Raw genomic sequence first — 25,165 nt, 5'->3', positions numbered from 1 at the left:
AACACAAATACATGGAATTTAGGAAGACAGTACCGATAATCCTACATGCAGGGAAGCAAAGGGGACACAGATGTAAAGAACAGACTTTTGGACTCAGCGGAAGAAGGCAAGGATGGGATGATTTGAAAGAATAGCACTGAAACATATACATGACATATGTAAAATAGATGGTCAGTGCAAGTTTGATGCATGAAGCAGGGCACCCAAAGCCAGTGCTCTGGCAAAAACCAGAGGGATAAGGTGGGGAGGGAGGTGGGAGGGGGAGTATGGGACGAGGGGGACGCATGTATACCTGTGGATGATTTCATGTTAATGCATGGCAAAAACCATCAAGATGTTGTAAAGTTATTATCCTCCAATTAAAATACATTAATTAATTTGAAAAAGAAAACTATGATGGATGTTGTCAAAAAACCTTCAAAATGATGTTCTCTTACTGGCCCAAATTGACATTGTATTGACAAAAATTAGCTTAGATCTGTATCTCAGTGTGCATGAGTAATCTTCTTTAACCTTATTGAAGCATAATTGATGCATAATAAACTGCACATACTTAAAGTATAAAGGGACTTCTCTGGCAGTCCAGTGATTAAGACTCCAAGCTTCCAGTGCAGGCAATGTGGGTTCAATCCCTGGTTGGGAAACTAAGGTCTCACATGCTATGGGGGCAACTAAGCCCTCATACTGCAATGAAGAACCCTCCTGCTGTGACTAAGACTTGATGCAGCCAAAAATAAATACATATTTTTTAAAAACTACATTTCAACATTCAGTTAGCTCACTTTAATTTTCACTTCCGACATCAACTCTCAAGAATTTGAGAGTTCATTCTTGGAAATGCTCTGCGCTTCATGCCTCTGTGCCTTTGCAGATGCCATCCTCCTACCTGAAGTATCTTCTCCCTACCCTGCTTGTATAGTGAACATGTACACACCCACTTTTCCAGGCTCCACACAAATGGTACCCCCATAACTGCCTCCTTGGGCAATGCTACCACTCCCTGATAGTCTTCTGTGGCAATCTGTTCATACCTCCATCAGCATTTCTCTTATTTAAATTGCAGTTGTTTGGTTACTTGCTTGCCTCCTCAACAAAGGCAAGGTCAGGGACTGGTGTTTTGTTTTGTTTTTTTGTCCCCAGAGTCTTGCAGAGCACCTGGCAAACAATGCAAGCCCAAGATGTGTCCATTGAATAAGAAATTAATAAATTGATGGGTGGCATGAGGATTGAGTAAGTTACAAGTTATGTGTACAAAGGTGATTAGGGTGATAAAATTACAGCCACTCCTCAGCATATGGATACCATGGGAAGGGGAGTTCTTCCTGCAAGCACGTGTGTCCCTTCTGGGGCTGGTTTGAAACTTTAGGTAGACTGAACCAAGAACAACAGAGGGGCTGATTACCTTGTGACAAACACAGGAGTGAAATATGCTCTAGACATGATAATAAAGAACTGGGGCTTTTCAGTAACTTCCTCCTTCCATGTATGATTTTACCATCCATCCACTACCTTTTAATCTTTTCTTTGATGTACCCCCTCCATCCTATCCTTTACTCTCTGATCTGAGATTTAATGTAAGAAAACACTGATGAGGGCCTTTCTAGATAGTGTTGTCAGTTTTAGCAAACAAAACTTTAGTATGCCCAGTTAAATTTATTTTTCAGATAACCAACAAAATTTCTTTTAGTAAAGTATGTTCTGTGAAATATTTGGGACATACTTATAGAAATTTCTCACCAGTTCTCTGAAACTCAAATTTAATGATGTAGCCTGTATTTAATTCTGAAGCCCTATCTCCAATTCACTTTCTGCCAAAGACTGAGAAGGTACTCTGTACCCCTAATTGTTGATACATCAAACTGAGCTAATCAGAGGTGAATGATTCAGGTCAACACGCAGTCTGGAATTTACTGGGGGAAAACAGATGAATCTACACAAACAGGCTGGTGACTGCAGGGCTCCTTGCTTGACTCAGGCCTTTCATCAGTTACAGCATTGAGTATGTGCCATTGCTAATAATGTAATAGTTCAGAGCACAAACTTTGACAGAGAACTCTACTCAATACCTATATGTAAAGACCTATATGTCAAAAATCTAAAAAAGAGCAGATACATGTATATGCATAACTGACTCACCTTGCTGTACAGCAGAAACACAACATTGCAAATCAACTATACTCCAATAAAAATTAAGTTTAAAAAAGAGCACAACTTTTGAAATCACATCCTTGAGTTCAGTTCCTTGCTCTGGCACATATATGATTTATAATGCTAGGCAAATTACTTAACTTCCCCAAACTTGAGATTCCTTATATAAAATCAGGATAATTATGGCAGCCTCTCAACTGCTTTGTCAATATAGTTCATCTAGTTTGATACCTGGCCAGAGTTAACAACATTAATTTATTACTATTGTTGTTTTTGTTTTATTATTATTATTATTCCCAATGCTGCTTATATGGCAGTCACATCCTCCTCTGGGACAATCTAAGGTAGAACAGGATAGGAAAACAGGTTTACCATTTATTTTTCACTTAATATATATAAGATACTGTGCTGTTTCCAAGTGTTTTTTTCATCCAACCTTCATAACAACCCTGAGAGATAACATTATTCCTCTTTTTAGACACTGAATCTGAGGCATAAAGAAATTAGGAACTATTCCTAAAGATCACAAAGACACACAGCTTGTAAGTGGCAATCTGAAACTCTAACTCAGTTGTCTGATCCCAAAACTCATGCTTTTAGTCACTAACACACACATCAAGATCTCTCTATGAGATTTCCAAACCAGACTACAAGTATTACCGACCTGAAGAAAGAACTGTGATGACTTTCAGTTATGCATGGAAATGTTTACAAGAACTAAAGAATGCCATATTCCTTTTATTTTCCTATCTTCTTGCCAAACTGGAACAGCAGTCTGAAAGAAGGTCCCCATTTCCTCTTCCCAGCTTGGGTGAAACTGTCTTTCATAATTTGTTTCCCCTCTACCTAAAGTCAGATTCATTTGCTTACGCCAGTGGAAGGTAAGTCACAACTTCTTAAATGCTTTTAATATGGCACATATTAAAAGTTCTTTACAGTTTATCTGGCATTTTATCTGTTAACTCCTAAATCCTTATGATAGTACAGATAAATAGGCAGGAAATTATGACTCAATTTTACAGATGAGCAATCTGAGACTTGAGTGGTGTCCATCACTTGCCATAGTCCCACAGATAATAACTGATAGAACTATTACATGAGTCCATGCTTCTCTTTTGAAAATTATTAACTCATGTATATAGTACATATTGCTGGGTCTCTTATGCCTAAGGCACTATCCTAGAAAACAGTGCCATCTTAGTGAACAACATAGACAAGATTTTAACATTTCTTAAGAGAGAGGCATTAAAATAAACAAAAATTAATACTTAAGTGCTAAGAAGGAAGAATATAGAGTGTATAAAAGATTGAAATACATCGAACCTGGACTGGTGATCTGTTTCATATATGATAATACACATGTTTCAGTGCTATTCTCTCAGATCATCCTACCCTCGCCTTCTCCCACAGAGTCCAAAAGACTGTTCTATACATCTGTGTCTCTTTTGCTGTCTCACCTATAGGGTTATTGTTACCATCTTTCTAAATTTCATATATATGTATTAGTATACTGTGTTGGTGTTTTTCTTTCTAGCTTACTTCACTCTGTATAATAGGCTCAAGTTTCACCCACCTCATTAGAACTGACTAAAATGTATTCCATGGGGAGGGAGGTGGAAGAGGAGTTCAGGATGGGGAACACGTGTAAACCCGTGGCTGATTCATGTCAATGTATGGTAAAAACCACTAATATTGTAAAGTAATTAGCCTCCAATTAAAATAAATAAATTTTTTAGAAAATAAATAAATTAATTAAAAGATTGTAATAGAGCAATATAAGTTGAATTAGAGGATCATGAAAATTTTCACCAAAAGGAAGAGACATTTTAGTTGAAATCTGAAGCTAAAATGAATCAACTGAAAGAAGAGAAGTGATAAGAACACAACAGAGAAAACAGTGTCAGGCCTGGAGAGTATTTAATCAGGGGTACTGCCAGGAATAGAAGGCAGCTATTCTCTCTGACAAAAATAACAGCAAAATCTTTTTTGATCCACCTCCTAAAGTAATGAAAATAAAAACAAATATAAACAAATGGGACCTAATTAAATTTAAAAGCTTTTGCACAGCAAAGGAAAACATAAAAATGAAAAGACAAAGAGTGGGAGAAAATATTTGCAAATGCAGCAACTGACAAAGGATTAGTCTCCAAAATATACAAAAAGTTCATGCAGTTTTTTGTATTAAAAAAAAAAAACAATCAAAAAATGGGTGGAAGACCTAAATAGACATTTCTCTAAAGAAGCATACAGATGGTTAAAAAGCATATGAAAATATGCTCAATATCATTAATTATCAGAGAAAGGCAAATCAAAACTACAATGAGGTATCACCTCACACAAATCAGAATATACAAAAAAAATCTACAAACAATAAATGCTAGAGTGGGTCTGGCAAAGGAAATCCTCCTACATTATTGGTGGGAATGTAAACTGGTATAAGCACTATAAGGAAACTATAAATAGAGCTACCATATGATCCAGAAATCCTACTCCTGGACATAAATCTGGAGAAAACCATAAATCAAAAAGATACACGCATGCCAGTGTCCATCAAAGCATGGTTTACAATAGACAGACATGGAAGCAGGCTAAATGACGATCAACAGAGGACTGATAAAGAAGATGTGGTACATAAATGCAATGGAGTACTACTTAGCCATTAAAAAGAATGAAATAATGCCATTCGCAGTAACATGGATGGACCTAGAAACTGTCATACTGAGTGAAGTATGTCAAACAGAGAAAGATAAATATGTGGTATCACATATAGAATCTAATAAGAATAATACAAATGAACTTATTTACAAAATAGAGTCCAAGATGATGAAAACAAATGTGTGGTTACCAAGGAAGGAAAGGGTGGAGGGATAAATAAGGAGGTTGGGAATGATATACACACACACTACTATATGTAAAATGGATAACTAGTCAAGAACCTACTGTGGGCTTTTCTGGTAGCTCAGCTGGTAAAGAATCTGCATGCAATGCAGGAGACCCACTTGATTCCTGGGTCTGGAAGATCCCTTGGAGAAGGGATAGGCTACCCACTCCAGTATTCTTGCCTGGAGAATCCCTGTGGACAGAGAAGTCTGGTGGACTACAGCCCACGGGGTCAGAAAGAGGCAGACACGGCTGAGTGAGCAGCAGTTCCTGAGCAGCTCAGAAACTAAGCACAGAAACCTACTGTAAAGCACAGGGAACTCTGATCCGTACTCTGCAATAACGAATATGGTTCAGAGAAATTCAGTCACTAGTCATGTCCAACTGTTTGTGACCCCATGGACTGCAGCACGCCAGGCCTCCCTGTCCATCACCAACTCCCGGAGTTTACTCCAACTCATGTCCATTGAGTCAGTGATACCATCTAACCATCTCATCTTCCGTCGTCCCCTTCTCTTCCAGCCTTCAATCTTTCCAAGCAAGTGTCTTTTCAAATAAGTCAGCTCTTTGCATCAGGGGGCCAAAGCACTGGAGTTTCAGTTTCAGCATCAGTCCTTCCAATGAATATTCAGGACTGATTTCCTTTAGGATGGACTGGTTGGATCTCATTGCAGTCCAGGGGTTCTCAAGAATCCTCTCACAACACCACAATTCAAAAGCATCAATTCTTCAGCACTCAGTTTTCTTTATAGTCCAACTTTCACACCCATAAATGACTATTGGAAAAACCATAGCTTTGGTTAGACCAACACTTGTTGTCAAAGTAATGTCTTTGCTTTTTAATAAGCTGTCTAGGTTGGTCGTAACTTTTCTTCCAAGGAGCAAGTGTCTTTTAATTACATGGCTGCAGTCACCATCTGCAGGGATTCTGGAGCCCCCAAAACTAAAGTCTGTCACCGTTTCCATTGTTTCCCGATCTATTTTCCAGGAAGTGATGGGACCAGATGTCATGATCTTAGTTTCCTGAATGTTGAGTTTTAAGCCAACTTTTTCACTCCTCTTTTACTTTCCTAGAGAGGCTCTTAAGTCATTCTTTGCTTTCTGCCATAAGGGTGGTGTCATCTGCATATCTGAGGTTATTGATTTTTCTCCCGCAATCTTGATTCCAGCTTGTGCTTCATCCAGCCTGGCATTTGACATGATGTATTCCGCATAGAAGTTAAATAAGCAGGGTGACAATATACAGCCTTGACGTAGTCATTTCCCAATTTGGAATCAGTCTGCTGTTCCATGTCCAGTTCTAACTGTTGCTTCTTGACCTGCATACAGATTTCTCAAGAGGCAGGTTATGTGGTCTGGTATTCCCATCTCTTTAAGAATTTTTCAGTTTGTGGTGATCACACAAAGGCTTTGGCATAGTCAATAAAGCAGAAATAGATGTTTTTCTGGAATTCTCTTGCTTTTTCGATGATCCAGCAGATGTTGGCAATTTGATCTCTGGTTCCTCTGCCTTTTCTAAATCCAGCTTGAACATCTGAAAGTTCACAGTTCACGTACTGCTGGAGCCTGGCTTGGAGAATTTTGAGCATTTCTTTGCTAGTGAGTGAGATGAGTACAATTGTGTGGTAGTTTGAGCATTCTTTGGCATTGCCTTTCTTTGGGGTTGGAATGAAAGCTGACCTTTTCCAGTCCTGTGGCCACTGTTGAGTATTCTAATGTTGCTGGCATTTTGAGTGCAGCACTTTCACAGCATCATCTTTTAGGATTTGAAATAGCTCAACTGGAATTCCATCACCTCTACTAGCTTTGTTCATAGTGATGCTTCCTAAGGTCCACTTGACTTTGCATTCCAGGATATCTGGTTCTAGGTGAGCAATCACACCATCGTGATTATCTGGGTCATGAAGATCTGGGTCATGAAGATTTTGTATAGTTCTTCTGTGTATTCTTACCACCTCTTAATACCATCTGCTTCTCTTATGTCCATACCATTTCTGTCCTTTATTGTGCCCATCTTTGCATGAAATGTTGCCTAGGTATCTCTTAATTTTCTTGAAGAGATCTCTAGTCTTTCCCATTTTATTGTTTTCCTTTATTTCTTTGCATTGTTCATTTAGGAAGGCTTTCTTATCTCTCCTTGCTATTTTTTTAAACTCTTCATTCAGATAGGTATATCTTTTCTTTTCTCCTTTGCCTTTCACTTCTCTTCTATTCACAGCTATTTGTAAGCCTTCCTCAGACAAGCATTGTGCCTTTTTGCATTTCTTTTTCTTGGGGATGGTCTTGATCCCCGCCTCCTGTACAATGTCACAAACCTCCATCCATAGTTCTTCAGACACTCTATCAGATCTAATCCCTTGAATCTATTTGTCGCTTCCACTGTACAATCAGAAGGGATTTGATTTAGGTCATACCTGAATGGTCTAGTGGTTTTCCCTACTTTCTTAAATTTAAGTCTGAATTTGGCCATAAGGAGTTCATGATCTGAGCCACAGTCAGCTCCCAGTCTTGTTTTTGCTGACTGTATAGAGCTTTTCCATCTTTGGCTGCAAAGAATATAATCAATCTTTTTTCAGTGTTGACCATTTGGTAATGTCCATGTGTAGAGTCTTCTCTTGTGTTGTTGGAAGAGGGTGTTTGTATGACCAGTGCGTTCTCTTGGCAAAACTCTATTAACCTTTGCCCTGCTTCATTCTGTACACGAAGGCCAAATTCACCTGTTACTCCAGGTATTTCTTGACTTCCTACTTTTGCATTCTAGTCCCCTATAATGAAAAGGACATCTTTTTTGGGTGTTAGTTCTAGAAGGTCTTGTAAGTCTTCATAGAACTGTTCAACTTCAGCTTCTTCAGCATTACTGGTCAGGGCATAGATGGATTACTGTGATATTGAATGGTTTGCCTTGGAAATGAACAGAGATCATTCTGTCATTTTTTAAATTGCATCCAAGTAACTGCATTTCAGACTCTTTTGTTGACTATGATGGCTACTCCATTTCTTCTAAGGGATTCTTGCCCACAGTAGGAGATATAAAGATCATCTGAGTTAAAATCACCCATTTCAGTCCATTTTAGTTCACTGATTCCTAAAATGTCAATGTTCACTCTTGTCATCTCCTGTTTGACCACTTCCAATTTGCCTTGATTCATGGGCCTAACATTGCAGGTTCCTGTGCAATATTGCTCTTTACAGTATCGGACTTTACTTCCATCACCAGTCACATCCACAACTGGGTGTTGCTTTTGCTTTGGCTCATCTCTTCATTCTTTCTGGAGTTATCTCCCCAGTAATCTCCAGTAGCATGTTGGGTATCTACTAACCTGGGGAGTTCATCTTTTAGTGTCCTATCTTTTTACCTTTTCACAGTGTTCATGGGGTTCTCAAGGCAAGAATACTGAAGTGGTTTGCCATTCCCTTCTCCAGTGGACCACATTTTGTCAGAACGCTCCACCATGACCCATCCATCTAGGGTGACCCTACTCATAGTTTTCTGAGATTGTGGTTTTCAGTCTGTCTGCCCTCTGATGGAGAAGGATAAGAGACTTATGGAAGCTTCCTGATGGGAGAGACTGACTGAGGAGGAAACTGGGTCTTGTTCTGCTGGGCAGGACTATGCTCAGTAAATTTTTAATCCAATTTTCTGTTGATGCGTGGAACTGTGTTCCCTCCCTCCCATAGTTGGGGCTAAACTATGGTAGAAGTAATGAAGATAATGGCGACCTCCTTCAAAAGGTCCCATGCATGCACTGATACACTTAATGTCCCCAACTGAGAGAGTCAATTCCTAGGCAGGTTGATAAGAAGTCCAGGGTCCCCAAGGGGAGAGGGGGCTGGGGCTCTCAAAGTGGAGATAGGGGTCTGGAATTCTCATGGAGGAGTAAAGGACAAACTTTTTTTTCCCTCTACATTCCTTGAAAATGAAGTTGCTCAGTCATGTCCGACTCTTTGTGACCCCATGGACTGTAGCCCACCAGGCTCCTCAGTCCATGGAATTTTCCAGGCAAGAGTACTGGAGTGGGTTGCCATTTCCTTCTCCAGGGGATCTTCCCAACCCCGGGATTAAACCTGGGTCTCCCACACGGCAAGCAGACGCTTTACCGTCTGAGCCACCAGGGAAGCCCAAGAATTCTGGAGTGAGTTGCCATTCCCTTCTCCAAGAGGTCTTCCCGACCCAGGGATCGAACCCAGGTCTCCCACATTGTAGGCAGACGCTTTACCACCTGAGCCACCAGGAAAGTCCTACATTCCTTAGTCTTAGTCAATTACACAGCTCAGCTTAAACTCTGTACTAGGGATTATACAAGAACACTGTATCCTGCTAGAGGACAGTTTCTCCTTCCTGAAAACCTTATGACTAATCCTGATATCCTAGAATGTATATTATGTGAGTGGGTCTGGTAGGATCTTTCTATTGTTAAACTCTAATTTTGTTATCCTAAAATGTAAATTGTGGAGTGGGTCTGGTAAAATTTTCACAAACTTGAGACATGTTTTTGATTCATTGTAATAACTAATTAAAAGGTATATAACTCCATTGCTAACACTAGCAAGGCGGTACTCTTTCTGCCCCCTCTGATGTCTATGTCAGTAGCCTTCTCTAGTCCTTTTATACTTTAATAAAACACTATTACACAAAAGTTCTGAGCGATCAAGCCTCATCTCTGGCCCCAGAGTGAATTCTTCTCCACCAGAGGCCAAGAATCCCGGCGTCTTTCATGGTTCAGCAACAACCTTTCACAACCCTGCAGCAGGCCACCACCGACCCACGCCTCCACCAGAGACTCCTGGACATTCCCAGGCAAGTCTGGGTCAGTGTCTTGTGGGGTCACTGATCCTTTCTCCTGGGTCCTGGTGTGCACATGTTTCTATCTGTGCCCTCCAAGATTATGTTTCCCCAGTCCTGTGTAAGTTCTGGCAGCTCTATGGTGGGGTTAATGGTGACCTCCTCTAAGAGGACTTACGCCATACCTAGGTCTGCTGCACCCAGAGCCCCTGCCTCCACCGCAGTCCACTGCCAACCTGTACCTCCGCAGGAGACACTCAAACACAGTTCTGTCTCAGTCCCCATGGGGTCTCTGGGTCCTGGTGCACACAAGATTTGTTTGAGCCCTCTGAGCATCTCTGGCAGGTATGTGTTTGATTCTAAATGCTATTTTGCCCCTCCTACCTTCTTGCTGAGGCCTCTCCTTTGCCCTTGGACGTGGGGTATCTCCTCACAGCCGCTCCAGCGCCACGCAGCCACCGCTCCAGCGCCTACCATCTTGCTGAGGCGTCTTTGCCCTTGAACAGGCTTATATCCTCACAGTTGCTCGAGCCACACAGCGGTAAGAGAATCTAAAAAAGAGTGGATATGTATGTGTATAATTGATTCTCTTTGCTATACAGTAGAAACTAACACAAGACTAAATCAACTATACTCTAACAGAAATGAATTTTAAAAAAATAATAAGAGAGAAGCACCATTCTGATCCCGAGGATGGTGCTATTTCTTTGACACCGGACTACTGAGAGCCATTCATTCTTCATTAAATGAGCCATTACATGGAGTATGCAGACTTGTCTCCATGCCCCATTTAGCTGATATATCCTTGATAAGCCAGCAGGCCCTATGTTGTAATACCCAGAGCTTTTGCTTGCCTGAACAGCATTCTTGTGGTGAATTAGAAAAACACACCACTCTCTTGGCTGATTAATCCCTGAGGACTTGAAGCTTGTGCAAAGTAAAAGGAATTGTTAGCCTGCAAATATAGGCACATGTCAGGGTCCATGGCAGGGCTAGCATGAATGTTATTTCCCCACTAGACTCTTGAAGAGTGCAATGCTCAGTCCTAAGCAGTGACCCTGATGGCATAAATCTAACTTGCTGAAATCTCCCTACTGTGAACACAATCTCCAGATCACAACCCTCTCTGTAGGAGAGACCAAACCAGAGGATAGGTTGGAGAGGCCTGAAAGCATCCAAGCAGAGCTTCTTGATGGCTTTCAAGTACTAAACTGAGAGTAAGAGGACCTAGACTAGGCCCTGTGACACCAGAAATGCCTATTTCTGTAGCTTGGTTAATTTCACCATTTATTAAAATGATCCTCTGACATTCACAATGTACAAGTTTTGGTCAATATGTAAATTTAGGGACCATCCCTAAATCCTTATTCAAGGTAACTGTTTTATTACATCATTCCTCAGGATAAGCAGTATCACCTAGACTCGAACCAAATTGTGCATTCTTGAATGTCTGTATCCAAAAGGAAGGATATTTTACATAACAGCATGTCAAACCCAGTATTACCTTTCAGTGAGTGCTGTAATTTAATTTTTTTCTCTTTTTTAATGTCTGCCATAGGCCTTGAGTAATATACATATATATATATATATATATATATATATAAAAATTCTGTAAAAGATAAACTTGTCCTCAAGGAGCCTATAGCCAATTTGTGGAGATATTTAAGCAGGTGCCTATTAGGTACATAAAAAGAACACTTAGCCCTTCCCCAGAGAACCAGAACAATGTTCCCAGGGAAGTGAAGTGAAAGCTGAGACTAATGCCAAGTACTATGCTAGGCTCCTTGAGGATTCAAAAAGTGAATAAAGTACCTGCCTTTAAAAGATCTATAGGCTAAAGGAGAAGAGAACTATTAAAATACTTAGTTCCCAAATAACTGGTCAAGGAGGATGTATGGCAGGTGATGGAGCAACTATCTGGAGTGGGATGCAATGGCCATGATGGAGGTTCTGCAGAGGGGGCATTTGAACATGAGCTTGAGGAATAAGTGGGGACGCAGCAAGGGGAGATAATAGGGATGATAACATATGCAGGAAAAACAAAGGTCATGAGCAGAGCGTGTGGGTGTGAATGGGCAAGCCCAGGTGGGGACAAGTCACCAGCTCAGAGCAAGGAAGGGAGCAGAGCATACAGGGAGGCGAGTAGGCACACCTTACTGACTGGTTTGTTGCTTGTTCTTTGGCACTGAAAAGCAATTCTGCCTGATCCTCACCTAATTGTCAACCCTGGCATGGAAATAACTGCAAAAGAATGATTGCAGTGTCATTTATAAAACACACATTAAAAATACCAAGAGGGTTTTTCTTTTCCTATCTGTAAAACCCTTGGTTTGAAAGATAGGGCAGGGCCCATTTGTAGAGATTCAGAAGCAAGCTGTACTGATATCTTATGCAACAACCTAAATACCATAGCAGATGATGTCAGCTATAAATGCCCTATAAATGGAGCAAGACTTCAGGTGCATCTGAACAATTTATCTGCATTGATATCCACTGCTACAAACATGGCTGTCTCGGTGCTTCGGCTGACAGTTGTCTGGGGACTGCTTGTCTTAATCCTGACTTGCCAGGCTGGTAAGTACTTTAAGTCTCAGCTCATGCCTTGTGCAGTAGTTAGCCATGACTGGAGGCAGTCAGCGGCACTGATCTGGAACATGCAGAGGAATGAGGGGAACTTAGGGCACAGCAGAAAGAGCACTGGCCTGGGAGACAGAGGCAGATTTAACAAAAAGCAAGTAGGATTTTTATTCAAATGTGCTTCAGTTACAGCCTCTATCCTCAGTGAATGTATGAAGTTTAGAATGATTTTTTTTTTCTTATATCCTCACATGATATAGTGACACTATTATACTATAAATTCCTTGAAAGCTGGGGGCATTTTTTTTTAATGACTGTAACTAATAATATTCAAAAGTGAAGAGTCTAGAATAAGACTCCTGGGCCTGGCTCCACCACTAATCAGAAATGTGACTCAGGAACACTGTTTAACCTCTATGGGCCTCACACTTAAAAGGGAGTATCAGTAGTTAACTTTCTCATTTAGCTGTCATGAAAATTAAAGATAAAACATTCTGTTCCATAATAAACACCAACATTAACCATTATTGTTACATATTATCTCATTTGATTCTCATAATCCTTTTAAGTAAACATGCACAGTTTTATCATTTCCCTTTTTGCAGGTGAATAAACCAGGCTTGCAGAGGGAAAGTTACTTGAGCATTGACACAGGCAGAAGTGGCACATCTGGGACTGAAACCCAAGTCTTTAGATTCTTTCTATTATAAAGCATCTACTTCTTTCATGTCTGTTCTAAGCACGCAGAGGACCACAAGGCAGCTTGCAGAAGTCTCATTAATTAATTTTTGGTCTACAGAAGACAATGAGCTCTTAATCTGTCTCCATTCAGAATGACAGGTCAGAAAATACAGACAGTGCTAATTAGTAATAGAACCTTCTGAGCTATTCTAAATATAATTTGGCAGAACTCACAACCTCGGTCACCCACTGTCCACTGGTACAATATATGGGTAGACACTCCAACAGAGCTATGGCAGGGGGAGCCTCAGAGATTACTGTGTGCAACTGGTTCTTTGGTTTTGGTTTTACTCACTAAGGCATGTCTGACTCTTCCCAACCCCATGGACTGTAGCCTGCCAGGCTCCTCTGTCCATGGGATTTCCCAGACAAGAATACTGGAATGGGTTGCCATTTCCTTCTCCAGGGAGTCTTCCTGACCCAGGAATTGAACCCATGTCTCCTGCATTGCAGGAAGATTCTTTACCACCAACCCACCTGGGAAGCCCACTGTGTCCATCTACCCCTAAGTAATCACTGTGATAAAGCGAAAAGTGAGATTTATATCCTAGAGACCAGTCCCAGGTCTGTCTCTCATGAACACTGAAACTGGTTAAACAGTTCACTGCTTTGAACCTCAGTTTCCTCATCTGTAAAACAGGATCATTATCAACTTCACCAGGTAAAATGAACATGCTTTTATAATCACTTTATAAGCTACAAAAACTATAGAAATATCAGCATTATTGTTTCTCAGAACTTTATGATTATACTAAGAAACACAATTAGGTATTAATGTAAATAAATGCTGCTAAAATATTAAGAAATTTGAAAAATTTGGAAAATAATAAAAATTAAGAAATTTGACATACCAGAAAAAAATTATCAAAGCAAATAGTTGAACATTTTCTCCTTTCAAATATAAAATGGGGTAGCTTCTATTTGGGCTTCCCTAGTGGCTCAGATGGTAAAGAATCCGCCTGCAATGCCAGTGACCCATTTTGACCCCTGGGTTGGGAAGATCCCCTGGAGAAGGGAATGGCCACCCACTCCAGTAATATACACACATATATATGATATACAAAGATATATCAAGTATCCTTCCATCTTGACAAGAACACAATGAAGAAACAGAGGCAGCGTAGTTAAACATTGGTTACATGGTGAATTTTTTGCTGAAGACAAGAATCAAACTCAGGTATACAGGACTTCAAAACATCACCCACCACACTGTAATACCTCTGAGAGCAGAGCCAAGGATTTGATCTTCACACACTCTCTAAGCCAGGGCTCCTTGTATTTTGAAAACTTAGCATCATGTTAAAATAAAAAGTTACAACAAAAATAATAAAATTAAATTGTTATGCAAGTAGGCAGGTAGGAACCAGAGAAAAGAACTCACTTTTTTTTTTCAAGTTTGAATATTCCTTTGATTTTATTTTTTATTTTATTTTTTTTCATTTATTTTTATTAGTTGGAGGCTAATTACTTTACAATATTAGAAAGATGGTAATGATAACCCTATATGCAAAACAGAAAAAGAGACACAGATGTACAGAACAGACTTTTGGACTCTGTGGGAGAAGGCAAGGGTGGGATGTTTTGAGAGAACAGCATCGAAACATGTATATTATCTATGGTGAAAAAGAACTCACTCTTCATGGAAGGAATTTCAGTTTGCAGCTGGTAAATGTCTCCAGAGAACAACTGCTTGAAGGCAGGATTTCATGTAAGAAACACGTTCTGTAAAATTTGGGGGGTGGGGGGGAATTAGATTCAAACCCTGGTTCATCCACTTTCTAGATCTGTGACTTTAGGTGAGTCATTTATTTTCTCTGAGCATCTGTCTTCTCTCCTATAAAACTGTAATCCTATCACTAAATTGAATAAAGATCAGGAAAGTGATGAATGTACATCCTAGTACCTACACATCACAAATATGCCTTCTCTTTCCTTCCCCTTCCTGTAATGAAAACAAAGCAATTCTGGTCTCCGTGGTTGCCCTGCCCTTTATGTAAGGATCATGTCCATGTACATCCATTTTTGCCTTAACTTTTAGCAGCATACGTATGTACATAATAGTAGGCTCAATAACACATATTGAATGTAAAAACCAACAGCTGAATAAATACTTGGTGGTTAGTATATTGATCTTGTCTTTAGGTCTCAAACTATTGAATCTTTTTTTGTGGCAAAGGAAAAAATAAATGTTTGCAGAATAGAAAGCCATATTTTTTACTAAGAGTCTCTATTTTAGGATATGATATAAATGCAACTCTTCTCGTTAATTGATAGCCTCCGCACCAAAAGTTAGTTACATCTCCTTCATTCAGAGTCATGGGGTACACTGTCTAGAGGGTGGGACTTCTTGAGTCAAAATTTGTGGTAAGATTGACATAAAACATAGGGCACCCAGTTAAAGTTGAATTTCCAATAAATAACAATTTTCTATTTTAGGTTAGGTATGTTCTAAATATTTCACAGGTCATTCTTATACTAAAAACATATTGTTGTTTATCTGACATTCAGTTTTAAGTGGGCATCTGTGTTTTTGTTTACCAAATCTGCTAGCACTACTTGTGAGGCTACAGTTAAATCAAAAGATAAAGGGTCCTACTTCATCCTGACACCAGGGTCCAAAGGGGAGGCCATTTGTACCTTCTAAATGCCTCTCTGCATTGCTTTTAATCCCCCGAACCTGTTAGACCACTAAGCAAAGCCAGATCCACCAAGGGACCTTGCATGTCACCAACTTCACTTTCTGGATCTTTGGCCTCATTCCAAAAGGCACTTGATTAAATAAATATCAAAAGTAAGAGATCTAGAGCCTGTTGTACACAGTAACCTAAGTCAGAAACAGAAAAACAAATATCATACATATGGAATCTAGAAAAATGGTACTGATGAACCTATTTGCAGGGCAGGAATAGAGACACAGAGGTAGAAAACAGACTTGTGGACACAGCAGGGGAAGGAGAGAGTGGGGCAAATTGAGTAACATTGAAGCATATACATTACCTTATGTAAAATAAATAGCTAATGGGAACTTGCTATGTAACACAAGGAGCTCAATCCAGTGCTCTGTGGCGACATCCAGAGATGTGGGTTGGGGTGGGGGATGGAAGGAACTTTCAAGAGGGAGGGGGTATATGTATACTTATGACTGATTCAGGTTGTTGTATGGCAGAAACCAACACATTGTAAAACAATTATCCTCAAATGAAAACTGTTTTTAAAAAAGTAAGAGACCCGCAGTTAAAATCACATCTTTTCCTGCTATTTGTAAGATCTTCTGCAAGTCACCCAGTGTTCCCAGATTCTGAGTCCAGTGAGCTAAAATCTGCACACTCCAAAAGACTGATCAAACTTAAAATTACATATAGATGCAAAATCATTATTTACAGAACTATCACATGCTGGGATACAAATGACAGAATTTCTCTTTGTCATCATAATACTTTTAGTCTTTTAACACACATGTAGTTAATTCATACCTTTTTTGTCCAAGACTATGCAGTTCATCACAGAGTGCTTTAGAACCCAGGTTTTAATACCAGACAAACATGGGGCTGAATTCTGATTCTACAACTTCAACACTGTTACTTTGGTCCCCTTCTAGACCTCTCTCAACTTCCACTTCTTTACCTTTAACTTGGAATAATAATGTTGCCTCCCTCATAGGGTTGCTGGGTGAATAAAATGAGACAATGAACATAGATTGCCTGTCCCAGGATTGCCTGTCCTATGTGCTCAGCAAATGCTACCTATTATTATATCATCCTCCTCATTATCACTTCCAGAGGTTCAGAGATTACATGAGAAAAATACACTAAAACCAAGCATCCTGTATTTCAGTCCCAGCACTGGTGTTTACTAGCTGCTTTAACTCTGAACAAGTAACAACTTCTGTGAGCTTCGGTTTTCTCATCCAGAAAGAGAACCCATGTCTACTTAAGCATCAGTATCTGTGAGTTTGCTTGTTTTAGGAATAAATGGCATAATGCACATGAAGACAATAGGCAGGCATTAGATGTGCCATAAATATAATTATATGAGGTTATATAATGGGGGGGGCGTATAAAGGGTCCTAGGATTCCCTACAATGAAAGAAACTTCCTTATCTTTTTGCTGAGAATCAACCCCGAGATTCCATTTTGTTTTTCAGATGACAAACCAGAGGGCAAGCCAGATGAGCAGCCACATGACTCAGGCAAAAATTCAGAGCCAGAGATCCCAAAATTCCTAAACCTTTTGGGCTCGGAGATTATTGAGAATGCTGTGGAGTTCATCCTCCGCTCCATGACGAGGAGCACGTAAGCACTGAGACAAACCTTGCTTTTGTCCAGTTGGCTGTTGGTAATGACCACATTGCATTAAAATGAATGAGAAACAAAATTACATGCATGCCAATGTACTGTTTTAATTGAAAAGTTGCCTACCTTAACATATATTTGCATCTGCATGGACTTCCCTAAACTCTTTGGGGGTGAGAACATTCCCAAGGGATTTATGAAACAAGGGGATCCATAAAATATGTTTTATTTCAAGACCAAGTGGGGGGAAGAAGAGCACCAGACCAACAGGCAGAAAACTAGGTTCTGGTCTTGACACAGGTGTTACTTACGGTTCTGCAGTTGGACTCTCCCTCTCTGTGTGCCTCAGTTGGCTAATCTGTAAAGTTAAAAGACCCACCCAATGCAGACACAGTAATTCTCTGATGAAGGTGGTGGGTAGGGATGTGCTCAGTAGTAAGGGGTATGAGGAGTTCTGTCTTTATTTTCTAGTTTGAGTAATTTAGGAGGGTTAGCCGACACAGTAACTATCTCTCCTTCAAGGCAACCTAGAGAACCTCTCTGAGGAGGGAGGGTTTGCCTTGATCTTGAGAGACTGCCTTGCTGGCAAATTCCACAGCCCAGAATCTTCCCGTGATTTTCAACCTGCTTCCAAGCTCCTGTGCCCAACTCCTAATACATCCTACCCAGATTTACATAGCTCTGGTTTCTCTATCTACTTCACCCTGTTCTTCATTCTGACATCAACCTCTCCCAGTTCAGCTCATTTGTTTTCCTGAATTTCTAGGTGCAAACCTCTCTGAGACTCTGCTCTCTAATTCTCTCTTTACAACACCCTAAGCAGAGTTTGACAAAGTACAGACATTACTTACCTGCTTAAGAATCTCCTGGAGAACTTTACAAAACGCGCACCCCTTCATCCCATGTTGCACCTTCCTGGGGCAAAGCTGCAGGTTTGCATTTTAACAACCTTTCAGGTTATTCTAATATTAATTAACCATTGATTGGATGCTCTGAGCTACATGGCTGGGTCTTAAAGCTGCACATCACCTTTAAATTTATATTCACATTTTGTGTAGCTGTGAATCTTTCTATTTTTCTAGGGACAGTGCTTCTGACTTTATAAGATTCTCAAAATAGTCTATAACCAGTGACAGATTAAGGGCCACTTCTGTATAGAAGTGATCAGGGGCCATTTTGTAATGCCCAATCTGCTTAAATTGATATATTACAATCAGGTGAATGGGGAGGAATCTGCATACAATCAAGAACAAACTGTTAAAACTTAAAGGTGTTTATTTTGTGTTTTCATTTTTCCTATCATGGATGCTTTTGCAACTGTCGAGTTCCCACGACTGTTCATGTAAACAAGGAAAAAACTGACAAGGAAAAGAATAAGAGCAACACTCTTCATCTACAAAATACAGATTAGACTCCAGTTGAATACAAATTGTTATAAATTATAACAATAGCAGTGCAAAGAATCAGGACAATAATAATTCCTTTTATTCCTTCCCTGGGGAATTCCCTAGAAATATATATATATATATATATATAATAAAATAGCACTTGTTTTCTCTGTTAACTCAAACTTGAGGGACCTTCATTAAAGATACAGCAGTCCTTGCTCAAGAGAACACATCTAACTGCCCTCCCTCTGTCCAAGAAAATACCATTAAAAAAAAAAAAAGAAAATACCATAAATATGGCAGAGGATGAGGAGTGGGAAGAGACCCTCAAGAACTATACCTAAGAACTTAATGTATGCTTAGGAAAGTAGGGGGAGGAATTGTGAAGGAAAAAACTAGACTATAAGTCTAGAAGTCTCCTCAAAGAAATTGCAGTCCTTATTGTATAAGATGACATGAGCATATCTAGTGATAACTAAAATGTTTAGGTAAATGTCAGTCAACCCTCACAGTGAAGGGTCTAAGGAAAGGAGTTGGCACTGGGCAAGGATGCTTAGGGGAGTGTTTCTGGCAAAAGCAAGGTGTACTTTGGGTCTTAAAGGGCTTGATGAGATTTGATTAGAAGAGAGAATGACAAGAACAATGGAACCTCATAAAGATAGAAGTTTTGCTTTGTTTACTCCTGTGTATATGATGCCTACATACCATGTCAATCACGTAACAAATGCTGGGCATGTGCTTTCAGGACAGTGAATTGACCATCTCACTCCCTCCACTTACCCTCTGGGTAAACTTAAGAACTATATGAACTGCATTCTGGTCACCACTGATCTAAAAATATCCATATTCTTAATTCCTCTGGCCCTTTGAGAAGCCTCCAATTCTTGTGAATTTCACCCTGACCCCCAGGTTTCCATGACACAACATTTTCCTTGTTCTCTCCCTACCACAAAACTTTCTTTCTTTTTTTTTTTTCTTATTTATTTTTTTTCTTTTTTTTTTTTTTCCATTTTTTTTTTTATTAGTTGGAGGCTAATTACTTCACAACATTTCAGCGGGTTTTGTCATACATTGACATGAATCAGCCATGGAGTTACATGTATTCCCCGTCCCGATCCCCCCTCCCACCTCCCTCTCCACCCAATTCCTCTGGGTCTTCCCAGTGCACCAGGCCAGAGCACCTGGGCTGGTGATCTGTTTCACTATAGATAATATACATGCTGTTCTTTCGAAACATCCCACCCTCACCTTCTCCCAAAAGATGCTCAACATCACTCATTATCAGAGAAATGCAAATCAAAACCACAATGAGGTACCATTACACGCCAGTCAGGATGGCTGCTATCCAAAAGTCTACAAGCAATAAATGCTGGAGAGGGTGTGGAGAAAAGGGAACCCTCTTACACGGTTGGTGGGAATGCAAACTAGTACAGCCACTATGGAAAACAGTGTGGAGATTTCTTAAAAAACTGGAAATAGAACTGCCATATGACCCAGCAATACCACTTCTGGGCATACACACTGAGGAAACCAGATCTGAAAGAGACACGTGCACCCCAATGTTCATCGCAGCACTGTTTATAATAGCCAGGACATGGAAGCAACCTAGATGCCCATCAGCAGACGAATGGATAAGGAAGCTGTGGTACATATACACCATGGAATATTACTCAGCTGTTAAAAAGAATTCATTTGAATCAGTTCTAATGAGATGGATGAAACTGGAGCCCATTATACAGAGTGAAGTAAGCCAGAAACCTTTCTTTCTTATTCCTTCTATTTGACTTTTCATGCATCTTTACCTTAAACATCATTGCTACTCAAGGTTCCAAATGTAGAGCCTCCCTGATTTTTCACCTCCCAGCTTCCATATTAGGAATATTACTTACAGTCTGATGTGTTCCTAATACAGATGTCTATTCTTTTCCCTGAGCTACATAATGTAACAATTAATGGGTTGCTACAAAAACCTTATTTAGGTTTTCACCAATACATCAAATTCAGCTGGTCTAAACCCAATCCCATCATCTCACTTACAAACCTGCTCCTCTTCATTTTTACCTTGTCTCAGCAAATCACATTTCCATCTATGCAGAATCTAGACACCTCAGGTCTTCTTTGGTTCTTCCTGCTCATCACCACTTCCATCTAGTTGCTAAATTTTCTAAGTTTTTCTTAGGGCTTCCCGGGTGGCTCAGCAGTAAAGAATTCACCTGCCAATGCAGGAAATGCAGATTCAATCCCTGGGTCGGGAAGATCCCATGGAGAAAGAAATGGCAACCCAATCCAGTATTCTTGCCTGGGAAATCCCATGGACAGAGGAGCCTGGTGGGCTATAGTCCATGGGGTTGAAAAGAGTTGGACACAACTTAGTGACTAAACAACAAGTTTTTCTTCCTATACCATTCCTTTTCATCAACTCCACTGACTAGTAGGGCTAGTTGAGTCCGTCATCGTCTCTTTCCAGAGCTCTCCTCATTGGATCTATCATTAGTTACACTGTTTCTGTCTCTGCCCACTCCAACCCATCCTCTACTTATCTACAAATTTGATGCTATCACTGCCATGCTTGAAATCCTTTCAGTGCACTTCCACTGCCTGCAAAATCAGAGCAAATGCATCAGCTGATGCTAAAGGGCCTTCCCTGATGCCAATATATCTTTCAGTCAAATCTCTCACTTCTGAAGCCACACACCTGATGCCCCAGTGACAAGTAATTTCTGTTTCAGAACAGATAATGTTTGTTTAAATCTCCAGTTATCTTTGCACAGGATTTTCTGTCATCAGTACCTCACCTTCAAACCCCAGCTCCACTCTGTTCACCTGCTAAGTCTAATCACTTTGTAAAATCCAGTCCAAAGACAAGCTCTGTGAAGATATCACAGACCCCTACTATTAGAAAATTCAGATATTCAGATGCTGGGATTTCATAATGCCGTTGCAGGAAGGCAAATTCCTGCAACGGCATTATGAAGGCATACGTCTTTTCTTACCTCACTGTTTTAAATTATTTGTCTCTGAATGCATCTGTTTTCTCCACCAGACAAGAATATCCTCATAGACCCTATTTTTTTCTTTTATCTTCTCAACAGCTACCCCACAGCCAATTCTTAAACAGTATAGAAACGTCTGGCATTAATTCATGCTTCTGGCAACCCAAGTTTTAGACTCTGCTTTGCAATTTACCAGCCATGTGACTTGAACAGGTTGTTTGATCTCTATGAGCTTCAGAAGTCTTTTCATATGTAAAAATTATCACTTACTTATTCAACAAATATTTATTAATTCATACTATATGACAGGTATTATTCTAGGTATTGGGGATGTATTATGAAACAAATAGATTAAAATATCTATCTTTATAGAGTTTAGATAAGACTAGATACCAAACTAATAGATTTCTTGGCAGAATTAAAGAGATAATTATGCATGCATGACTTGTCAAATATGAACTACTGTAGAAATCTTAGATCTTATGATTTTACGACACAGGGAAACCTAGAGAAGGAAAGTATTGCTCAAATATTATAAATTAGTGATCTTTTTAACATTCCTGATCAGTCTAAATCATAATTCATTTTTTTCTCTTTATTTTTTTCAAGAGAATTTTGGGAACATGGTGATAAACAAGGAGAACATTCATCAAAGTGACTTTCTCAGGTGATTTTAACTTAAAAACTTACAACCAAAAAATAGTATACTGAATATAGCAAAAAAGGTGTGTTTTTGTGTCTGTTTTTGCTTTGTTCTTGCATTGTTTTTTAAAAATAATTTTAAATAGATGTGTTTTTATTATCTCAAAGTCACAGACTTGGTAAGATTCTCTTAAGGGAAGAAGCTCAGTCGTGGGGTGAAACAAGTAAGCACTGAAGTGAGGAGAGCTGGTCTTGTCCCAACTCTGCTTGGAACTGATTTGTGCAAGTTCTGCCTGTGAAAGGAGGAGCTTATATGCACTCAAGTCTAAGGACCTATGAAATCATGGAGTTAGTTACTCATGAGAATAAGATTTACAGAAACTAATTCCAGCGGAAAGAACTAAAATAAGCTCTCTAATTTATATGAAAACAGTCTGGTTTGTGTTCAGAGATACCTGCTGGTTCCTTATCCAGTTCTCTCTTGAGAATGGATATTGAAATATAAATACAGAACTGTTAGACCTGGGGAAGGAATTCTATAAGTAACTAGCATGAACTACTTTAGTTTTAGGTTTAGGTTTAGGCATTAAGCTAAGTGCTACATATGTGTTACCTAATTTAATTCTAACATTCTCTGTGAAAGATAGGTATTGTCATTCTAAAATTTTATAAATAGGGAAACCAAAGCTCAGGGAGCTTAATTAATGTGATCTGAACTCAAGCAGCGAGTCCATAGTCTGTTCTCCACCACTAAGCAATAGACCTCACTGGAGAACAGAGAACAGTGACAAAACTGTGTGATTTTAGACATGCCTCGAGGTGTGCATAGAAATAATACACTGCCCCTTTTGTTAGTTGAGTTATATACATCTCTGGGATGCATATTTATATATGTATAAGTAGATATATAAAGAAACCATCTTTCTCCTATAACATATGCCTCTTTCTTAAACAGTCCTTTAACGCTCGTTTAACCCATGCCTACTATGTGTCAAATTCTGTCAATGCTACCAAGATAAATAACACTGTCCCATCATTAAGAAGTTTCTAGTTTGGACTATCACCTAGCACAGTGCACTCCAGGACTGTGCAGGGAAACGGTCAAGTTCTCGTACCAGTGCCGTGAATATGCCTTGTAGAAAGGATATAAAAAGGAAGACCTGGAGGAAGGAGTGGGCACTAGAAGGGCTTTGCAAGAAGGTGCATTTCCGTATACAGTCTCAGATAATGAGCAGAAAGGGGCAAGTTCTCATAAACAAATCATCTAATAATCGGACACCTAATTAATCTGAAATCCTCACAACCTCTGCTTAATCACATTGACACAATTTCTGTATGTTAATAGCCTTACAATCTTACCTCCTAATGTCCTGCGTCACTTGAAATTATGGGGATTTAAGTCTCCCAATGTCTTAAGTCATTTGACATTTAACACACCTTTCTTATGTTAAAATAAGAATCTGATGAGTCTCACTAAGGTTATAAGAGAAGTAAAAGATGGCAAAGCACTTTGCAAGTTCTCAATATCTATGTACATTTTTTTTAGTTTAGAAAAGGTGTAACTGACACACCAGATGACATGTTTAGACTTGCTGAGTCAGAACTTCCTCAGGAGGGAGCTAAAAAAATAAATTTCATAGGAAATCCTTAAGCAGCCAATGAGCAAAACTGCAGATGGGCAAGATGCCTCTCAGTATCTACTCCAAGAAGCCTGATGGGAAATGTTTCTTTTAGAATTTAGAGCAAGAAAAAAAATGAGCCTTCCCTAAGGACTGCTTCCTCATTTCTGGTTATAAGATTTATGTAGCTTGGTCTATTTCATTTATTTTTCCTGTCTATCCAGAAACTCAAAGAAAAACTGATGACTCAATTTATCCCAGTGTTTAACATATGTGCCTTCTCCCTTCATTCCTATTGTTGATTCTTGCCTCATATATCTTTTATTTTCATTTTTGTTGCTGTTGCTTGTTTTTTCAAATATATATTATAGTTGATTTCATTATAATAAATCATCTCATGTTCTACAGTACAGAGACATAAAAATGTTTGTGTTTTTCCTAGGTCTTAAGCCCTCTCTAGCTGGTAATTGATTCCCTGTGTCTGGTTTGTTTCTAAGGACACACCTACATGGCTCCAGAATTAGCCAAGGGCAACCAAATCCTGCTTTTCCAGTTCTGTTTCACAAGTCCTCCTGGACAGAGGATTCAAAGCGGCTCCCAGCGAGTGCTCAGAATTCAGGCCCTGGCTTCAACCAAACACAGCTTATTCTGAACATCCTGACTTTGCAATTTTGCTTCTAGAAGTCAAAATAAATATGTCCACCATAGGTCATAAATCCTAGTTCATTAAGGTTTTTGTTGGTAGAAGTAATTTTTCCTGAACATGTTTACAGCTTTTAATGATGCAAAAAATATGAAATATATAAAAATTATTATCCAGAATTACTGAAGAACATTTCAAATTAAGAGAACTAAATTTTGGATAATGTTAGTCCAAAGTCTCAGAACCAGTAAATGACAGAAAAAGTATTTGAACCTGACTCCAAAGAACAAGCCCTTAATCCCTAAAAATGTATGAAATTTCAGAGTTAAAGGTTTTTGGAAAAGTCTTTCAAAAAATCTGAACCCATGTTGTTGGCCTAGTAAACTGAAATCTGACCTTTAAAAAAAAAAAGTAACAAGGTTATTGGTGTTCCACAGTCCTCATTGGGTTTCCCTAGTG

The 25,165-nt window shown here is 39.4% G+C and overlaps 1 protein-coding gene across 5 annotated transcripts; it reads left to right on the top strand.

Annotated features, from left to right (window-relative positions):
- The first annotated feature begins 12,258 nt into the window (after window positions 1-12,258).
- C9H5orf46 (chromosome 9 C5orf46 homolog) lies at window positions 12,259-24,775 on the top strand. Of its 5 annotated transcripts, none has more exons than XR_006342752.1 (4): window positions 12,259-12,385; window positions 17,274-17,464; window positions 22,412-22,469; window positions 24,561-24,775. XR_006342752.1 is itself a non-coding variant. In XM_043913192.1 (4 exons), exons 1-3 carry the CDS (start codon window positions 12,316-12,318, stop codon window positions 22,458-22,460), a joined length of 267 nt encoding a protein of 88 aa, XP_043769127.1. In that variant the 5' UTR covers window positions 12,259-12,315; the 3' UTR covers window positions 22,461-22,469; window positions 24,506-24,775. The 5 variants fall into 5 exon arrangements, 3 of the variants coding, with proteins under 3 accessions (XP_043769127.1, XP_043769126.1, XP_043769128.1); XR_006342751.1 differs by having other exon boundaries at window positions 24,506-24,775; XM_043913192.1 differs by having other exon boundaries at window positions 17,274-17,421; window positions 24,506-24,775.
- The last annotated feature ends 390 nt before the right edge of the window (window positions 24,776-25,165 follow it).

Source organism: Cervus elaphus, chromosome 9, assembly GCF_910594005.1.
Source record: "Cervus elaphus chromosome 9, mCerEla1.1, whole genome shotgun sequence".
In the NCBI taxonomy this organism is placed as follows: domain Eukaryota; kingdom Metazoa; phylum Chordata; class Mammalia; order Artiodactyla; family Cervidae; genus Cervus; species Cervus elaphus.
The sequence above is the reverse complement of the archived record's forward strand: the minus strand, read 5'-3'. Positions and strand labels throughout refer to the sequence as shown.

What these genes read in the sequence shown, in the direction of transcription:
- C9H5orf46 (XM_043913191.1), top strand. Translation starts at nt 12,316, where the DNA reads ATGGCTGTCTCGGTGCTTCGGCTGACAGTTGTCTGGGGACTGCTTGTC. An exon ending in AATCCTGACTTGCCAGGCTG is followed by an intron (nt 12,386 to 22,411) that starts GTAAGTACTTTA and finishes ATTTTTTTCAAG; the next exon opens with AGAATTTTGGGAACATGGTG. An exon ending in CATCAAAGTGACTTTCTCAG is followed by an intron (nt 22,470 to 24,560) that starts GTGATTTTAACT and finishes TTTGTTTCTAAG; the next exon opens with GACACACCTACATGGCTCCA.